Source organism: Octodon degus, unplaced genomic scaffold (genome assembly GCF_000260255.1).
Source record: "Octodon degus isolate 3935 unplaced genomic scaffold, OctDeg1.0 scaffold00089, whole genome shotgun sequence".
In the NCBI taxonomy this organism is placed as follows: Eukaryota; Metazoa; Chordata; class Mammalia; order Rodentia; family Octodontidae; genus Octodon; species Octodon degus.
In genome coordinates this window covers 7,841,318-7,848,879 of record NW_004524665.1, presented here as the reverse complement: position 1 = coordinate 7,848,879, position 7,562 = coordinate 7,841,318, and the positions used below count along the sequence as shown (strand labels likewise).

The 7,562-nt window shown below is 48.3% G+C and overlaps 1 protein-coding gene across 5 annotated transcripts in view; it reads right to left on the bottom strand.

Annotated features, from left to right (window-relative positions):
- Window positions 1–3,829: 3,829 nt before the first annotated feature.
- The window catches only part of Lrrfip1 (LRR binding FLII interacting protein 1), a 96,712-nt gene continuing 92,979 nt past the window's right edge, over window positions 3,830–7,562 (bottom strand). For all 5 annotated transcript variants that reach the window (XM_023722166.1, XM_023722167.1, XM_023722170.1 and 2 more), the window contains 4 exons: window positions 6,023–6,140; window positions 5,328–5,407; window positions 4,220–4,324; window positions 3,830–3,976 (listed from right to left, as the gene is read on the bottom strand). In XM_023722166.1, coding sequence (XP_023577934.1) covers window positions 3,866–3,976; window positions 4,220–4,324; window positions 5,328–5,407; window positions 6,023–6,140 — 414 coding nt within the window. In that variant the 3' untranslated portion in view covers window positions 3,830–3,865. The remainder of the gene's footprint in view (window positions 3,977–4,219; window positions 4,325–5,327; window positions 5,408–6,022; window positions 6,141–7,562) is intronic.

The window sequence follows — 7,562 nt, the reverse complement described above, 5'->3', positions numbered from 1 at the left end:
ATTTTTTATTTTTTGGCGGAACCAGGGATTGAACTCAGGCCCTTGCGCTTGCCAAGGAAGCGCTTATTCCACTGAGCCATCTCCCCGGCCCCGAATTAAGTCTATTTTTTTTTTTTTTTGGTGTGGAATCAGGGATTGAACTCAGGTCCTTGAGCTTGCCAGGGAAGCGCTTATTCCACTGAGCCATCTCCCTGGCCCCTATGCTCACTTGTTTTTAATTAAAAAATAATAATAAGGGCTGGGGAGATAGCGTGGTGGTCTAAGTGCCTGCCTGGGAAGCGCAAGGACCTGGGTTTGATCCCTAGTACTGCATGCCATGCCAACCCTGGAACCCCAGGTGTGCCATACTAGCTACCAAAACAGCATGGTGGCACGACTGTAGTCCCAGCACTGGGGAGGCTGAGACAAGAGGATCACTACGAGTCCGAGCTGCATAGCGAGACCCTGTCCAAATAAATAAATGAACAAAATATTTTTTAAAAAGATAAACTTGAGGTTTTTATAGATAAACGGATGCAACTAGAGACTATACTTGTAAGTGAAATAAATCAGACCCCCACACGTAAACATCATATTGTCTTCCTAGTGTAAGCACTGGAGAGAATAAAAAGGCTCTGAAAGGTACAGTGGATACTATGAATGGGAAATAAACTGCCCAAAGGGAAGGAACAACTAAGATGAGGGAAGAGAGAAAAGAAAGAAGGAAAAAATATGTATGTGTATACATAGGATAGCTTGGATAATTGTACTGCTGATTTCTGCTGGTTTATTGAAAGGAATAGTTAAATGCTTAAACTTTTTTCTCTCTCTTCTTAATTTTTTTGACCAGTTATTGAATGCTTAGATCTGGTTGCCAGCCACCTTTTTGAATCTGTTGTTGGTAATGCTAGATTGGTGTCATGAATTTACTTAGTTGGTTCTACAGGGTCTCACTACAAGATTGGACCCATAGTAATCCTCCTGTTTTCAGCCTCCCAAGCACTGGGATTATAGGTGCATGCCACCATTCCCAGACTCAGCCATCTCAGCGCGCCCTGGGAGAGGGGCTGGCATGGGATTGAGACCCGTGGGGGATCGAACCCAGTCCCTGCACTTTAGTCTGCTGAGCTATCTGGCTGGCCCAAACTGATATGCTTTTGCTTTGAAGTCAAGTCAATTCTTCCAAAAAAGAGGAACCAGTTTTTTTAAAAAATTATCTTGGACACCATTATTGGAGAGCTTTTAAAAAATTTAATTATTGGAGAACTCGTATGTTTGAAACAACCTATATATGATGTTTTAAACTGCAAATTTTATGAAATCTAAAAATAGTTCACTTACTTGGGATGCAAACAACATCCACATTGCAATGTGCTATGAATATGAAACATATACTGGATTTGAAAAATTTGCTACAGTGGAAAAAAAGCCTGTGATGAATTAACTAATAGTCAACTTGGAATGTCCAGCTAAACTGAGTGAGTGTGGTGCTTGGCATGGAGAGCCCCCCGAGGGCTGCTGCTGGCAGCATAACAGCAGAGCTGGAGGGAAGGTGGTGCTGTTGGCTCTCCTGGGGAAGCCCGCCCTGCCGGCTGTCCTGACAGGAACTCAGCTATTCTCTTGGTCGGAAGAGCCTGGGTCCTCACTGTCACTGAGGAGGCTGCAGTTCTCTTTGGGGCTCTGGTCGTTACCTTGAGCATCACCTCTTGGTGCCCTTGCAGGTCCCCCAGCCTGCTGCACAGATCCTCACCCCGCTGGCACAGGCTTTCTAGCTCCCCGCTCTGACCTTTGGGTCCTCCTGGTGCAGGTCCCTGATACAGACTTAGGGGAGACATGGTCACAGGCTCTAGGCCTTCAGCTGGACTCATGCAGGACAAGCGTGGGCTCCAGGCCCTCAGATGGACCTGTGCAGGACACTGCTGTGGGATCCAGGCCCTCATCTGGAGTCTTTGGGTCTCTGGTGTGTGGACAGATCTCAAATGCTCTTCTACATTTGACTCTGGGTGAATATTATAAAATAATCCTGTCCATAATGTGTCCTATATTAAATTTATTCTATTCCCCTGCAAACCCTGACTACAACAAAAGCCTTTCTAAATAAGAAGGGAATTGAGAGGATGGTAGGAGATTGGGAAAATTTTTGCTAAAATATAAAATGTTTCCTTAACAATTTAAAATGTTTATTACTTGATAAAATGATTATTTTGATATATTGAGTTAAATAAAATGTTAAAATTTTACCTGCTAATTTTTAAAATGTAGCTATTGGGCTGGCAAGATAGCTTAGTAGACTAAAGCGCCTGCGTAGGCAAGCTTGGGCAAAGCACAGGGACCGTTGTTCGATTCCCAGCACTACATGCTGCGCCACCCTGCCCCCAGGGTGGGCGTAGTTGGCCACAAAATAAAATAAAATAAAATAAGATAAAATAAAATGTAGCTGGGGCTGGTGAGGTGGCTCAGTGGTCTAGAGCACCTCCTCAGAACAAGCTTAGCAAAGCACAGGGACCATGGTTCAATCCCCCAGCACCACATGCCAGCCAGCCCCCGCCCCCTGGTGGGCTGAGCTGGCCACACACAAATAAATAAATAAATAAAATTAAAAAAAAAATGTAGCTACTAGAAACATTCTCATTCCATATGTGTCTGAAATCCCATTTCTGGTGAACAGTGCTGCTACGGACACTTAAGATGCGGCCAGGCCAGGGTTTTCCACCCTCAGGTTTCAGTATACGTCACGCTCTCTGTGACACTTCCCATGCGTGATGGAGCGGCCGCCTCACCTCCCTGCCCCACCATGTCCTCGTCCCCACTCCCCCCACCTCCCACCTCCATAGCACTGCTCATCGCCTGGTCTTGCTTGCGGTCTAGAGGCTCACTGCTTTGCTCTTTTGCTGGAATACAATATTTGTTCTTGCTTTTGTTCTTCTTTTGGGGTGGGCTTTCCTGTGAGCCTTTGCTGCACTACTGTGCAGCCTGGTTTCCTACCCCTTCCGTTTACCCCAAATGCATGGTTCTCTGAATACACCTTTTTTTCTCAACAGGGGAAGAAAAATGTTTATCTCACATCCTTAAAAGAAAAAAAAAAGATGACTTTAAATATGTTGAAATAACAGATATGAAATCACTTAAAGATCTCTCTCACTGGAAAAACATTAAAACCACATTGTTCAAGTCTTTCATCATTTTAGTTTTATTTTCCTAATAGTACATTCTTTAAAAGAAGTTAACAACTTCAATTCCAAATATAAGGATTAAATAACGCAAATGAAAGCTGTCATTTTTCGGTGAAGCTATTGCCTAATTACCCTGGAAGAAAGTATTCTTGTGACTGAACTGCTGCAAAAACCCCTTAGAAAAGCTCCATTTGTTGCCTGTTTAGAGTCTTCTTAAGGTCACTTTGTCATCTAGACTGTCCCCTTGTTTCCAGTGAGAGTTTGGCTCGGTAATGGCTTGTGGTTCCACAGTGTTTTATGTATGAAAAGCGCAGATTAAGAGAAACTACTGAAGTCGCTCAGATTGCAGGTTCTGCCACTGAAGGAGGTCCCAACACTGTGTGATTCCGGGACATTCAGAAGACTCAGGAAGGGAAACCGAAGTCCCCCTGCATCCTGACCTTGATCACAGCTGGTGGCACTGGCACTGGGAGGCTGCTGCGCCTCTGAGGTGGTCAGGAGGCCCCCTGTGCTGCTCTTAGCCTGCGGGCTGTGCACGGTGGCCCAGCTTGGGCAGCGGGGGCTGCAGACAGAGGCATCTGGTGGCTGCCGGGCTCCCCTGGGCACACTGAGCATGGGCACCCAGTGCTGCTCTGCCAGGGGCAGGGCAGGGGCAGCGCCCCACACCCAGAGCAGAGCCCATGAGGCCACACTCCCTGTCGCCAGCCAGCTGCCTACTGCTGGGCCAAGAGCGCACTCCGGTTGGCCTTCATCTTTTCCAAGCGCTTCACCAAGTGGCCGTTGCTCACCTCGAGCTCCTCTGTTTTATCCAGTGCTGAGCGGAGCTGGAAATGAGGAGAGGCTGTGAATGGGGAGGAACGGGTTTCCCCAGAAGACATCTCGGACCGTGCAGGCCGAGACCCCATCGCACTGACAACTGGAGCACCCTGAAGGCACACCCCAGGTGCGTGGCTCCGGCGTCATGCACACTCAGCCCCTGCTCACAGATTTAATCAGTGAATCCTTGGGGCTCATGCTCCAGCTAAGGGGCAATCATCACTCTCCCAGAAATAGCCCTGGAGACTTACCTCTCTTTGGAGTTTTCGTTTTTCTGCCTTAAGTTCATCTTCTATTTTTTCCGCATTTTCAGCAGCTGATTTATAACGCGACACTTGGCTCTCTAACCTTATTACCTAAAGGAGGGAAAGGCCAGCAGTATACATTATAGGCCACTTCCTTTCTCCAGCTGCTGTATTATAGTCACGATCTAAGGGTGTGGCTTGGTAAAATGGGTTAATACAGCGTTTGAGTCATGATACAGCTTTTGGACAGTGGGCAGGTTCTAGCCACGCAAGCTTTCCACGCATCACTCTGGGGACCCTGTCCTGACCCAGCAGGGACTGTACTGTGCTCTGGCCCTGTCCAAAGCCACGGGCGCCCACGCAGCCTGTTTTCACTACCCCCGCTGTGAGACTGTCCTGGAGAGGGTGCCTGGAGGCAGGCAGATATGGCAGGGCAAAGGTGCCCCAGCCCCTCAGGTGTAATCTCCCTAGGACTGGAGAGTGGGAGGTGGCAGAAGACAGGGCAAGAATCAAAGGGAGCTATGGGCGGAGATGCCAGGTGAGGCTCCAGGCAGAGTCTTCTGCTGTTGGGATCCATTGCACAACTCAGCCGGCTCAGCTTGTTCTAGAAGTGTCATTCACTTTTGTTTCTACAAAACTTCCCAGGGTTCCGGCCCTCTGTACCCACAATTGATGGGGAAGGGGGCCCATTTCTCCCTTTCCCTGGGACAGGACAGGTTGCTGTTGGGCCCAACATCTGGAGGTGTAGTGCCCCAAGTCCTGATGCCAGGCAGAGTGGGCCTAGCTGGCAGGAAAGCCTGAAAGTCTGAGGCAGAGGCACATTGAGCACACTGCCTGTTTAACTGGCTAGATTACTTTTAGGAAACTGCCCACCACTTCATACAGCTAGGCCTCACTATAAGGGCAGTGTCCGCGGGAAGAGCCCAGGTACTGACAGGCCTTTCCTTGCCCACTCACTGCTCTGGACCCAATCCCAAGGTGCTGGCAGCCTTCGCTGTACCCCTCACCTCCACTGCTTTTTGGTTGCAGCCCCTAAGTTGCTGTTTCTAGCAAACAGCAGTGCCGTGTAGCAATAGTTTAGCTGCCCAAAACTGCTTAAAAAGCACACACATACATTTTGTTCTAGCGCAGTAATCTCCTGTTCAGACTTTGCAAGTTTAAATTTGAGGTCGCTGATCTGTCTGTTGGCATCTCCTAAAGGTTGAAGGGAAAAAAAGGTTGAAGAAGGAAAATTTGTTATGCTCTTGGGCTTTGAAAATGTCCTAACAACAGCTTCTGGGGACCACGCCCATCTGCCTGATCATCTGAGAAAAGCATGAGCGCTGGCCTGTGCCCCACAGCATCCCAGGGCCAGGGCACCAAGTCTGTGAGGTGAGTGTTGAGGGCAGGGGAACCCCAGGCTCAGCCACGAGGACAAAGAAATGGTGAGTGGGGCAGGGGAGGGGGTGGAGGGACTGGGCATCATTTCATCTCCCTTGAGCCTGTTTCTAATTTATTGGCATAAAAAAAATGCTTCTCAGCTTTTCCATATAAACAGCAGGTCAAAGATGTTGGCACCCAGCAGAGCAAGTGTGGCTTCTCTCAGTGCTCATGTGTACCCTGGATGCCTTCTCTGTCCCCTGGACAAGGAGAGGAAGACGCCCTTGCACTATCACCTGCCCTTCCTCAGCTGGCCCATGAGGAAACATCTCTGAGCTTTGTTTCTAGGCACTCCTGGGGGGCTCCAGGGGAATGCGGGGCCTCCTCGCCACAACAGCTTTAACACAGCCCAGGGGCAGAGTGTGCTCCTACCCCAGCCCTGGCACTTACGCTGCAGGTCTAGGACGTGCGCGTCCGTCCCATTTTCCACAATGTCCTCCTCAGTCCGTGGGTTGTCGAGCTTGCTATTCTTCTGTCTTACCTCGAGCTGCCCTTTGAGCCTCTTAATCTGAAAACACCACCAGTAAATTCTGTCAATTTTTGCATTCTCAAGGAGATTGAAAAGCTGAACTTGACGCCGCAGAAGGGACACAGCTGTACAATGAAAACTCAAACCCACATGTGCAGTGGGCCGCTGCTGTGCAGATGCAGAGGGTGTCCCCAAGGTGCTAGAGAGCTGGGGTGATGTGAGCACACAGGACAGGAGAGCAGTCAAAGGTTGCAGTCCACACTAGAGCTCTGTGACCAGCTCAAACCCCAAATTAAAAATTCATTGATCAAGGCTGGCCAGATAGCTCAGCAGACTAAAGCGCCTGCTTAGACAGGTGCAGGGACTGGGACTGGATCCTCGACATGCTGTACTAGCCTCACTCCTGGGGTGTGCTGAGATGGTGACTGAGATGGGTCATGGTGGCACGCGCTTGTAATCCCAGCACTTGGGAAGCTGAAAACAGGAGGATCACTATGAGTCCAACCTGTGTAGTGAGGCCCTGCAGACCCTGTACTAAATACATGAAAAACAAAAAACAAAAACAAAAAACCTAATTGATCAGTACTCTTCTGGTGGGACATAGTACAATGAATGAAAAATTACTTTTACAATATCATGCTTGAACTATTTTGGTTTTTTGTTTTTCTCTTTCTTTCTTTCTTTCTTTCTTTCTTTCTTTCTTTCTTTCTTTCTTTCTTTCTTTCTTTTTTGGCAGAACCAGGGATTGAATGAACTCAGGCCCTTGCTTATTCTACTGAGCTATCTTCCCTGCCTCCTGAACTATTTTGTAATAGAGAGTAAATGTCTTTCATCCCTCTCTCCTGCTCTTCCTTTCTTTCTGCAGTGCTAAGGGGAGGCTGGGGCCTGGAGAATGCTAGGCAAACTATGTCCCCAACATGCCTTCTCTTTCAAATTTTACTGAGACAGCATCTCACTAAGTTGTTCAGCCTGGCCTTGAACTTGTGATCCTCCCACCTCAGCCTCCTGAGTAGCTGGAGAGACAGCTGTGCACCTCCATGCCTCATAACAAGTCACTTCTAAAACTGAAATCCTCCTGGGACTCAGGAGGAGTGAGGATACCAGACACCTGAAACATTAAGCGTGGCAGAGGCAGCATGTGTGTGCCTGAGAGAAAGGGCTGTTCAGAGCCTTCTGGGCACAGAAGACCTGGGGTTCATGCCCTCCACCCCCATCTGCGGCCTTCTCACTTGAAACAAGTACAGAACTACAGCAAGCACTTTTTAAATTTTTTATTTTTTTGGTACTGGGAATTGAACTCATGACCCTGTGCTTGCCAGGCAGCTGCTGTGCCACTAGGCTATATCTCCAGTGCCTGAGCACATTTTATTTTTTTAAGAGCAATTATTTACTGGGGGAAAGAAAGCTTCTGCTCGAGAGAAGGGCAGGAGGGGAACCCAAGCAGATTGCTTCCCTCCCCCA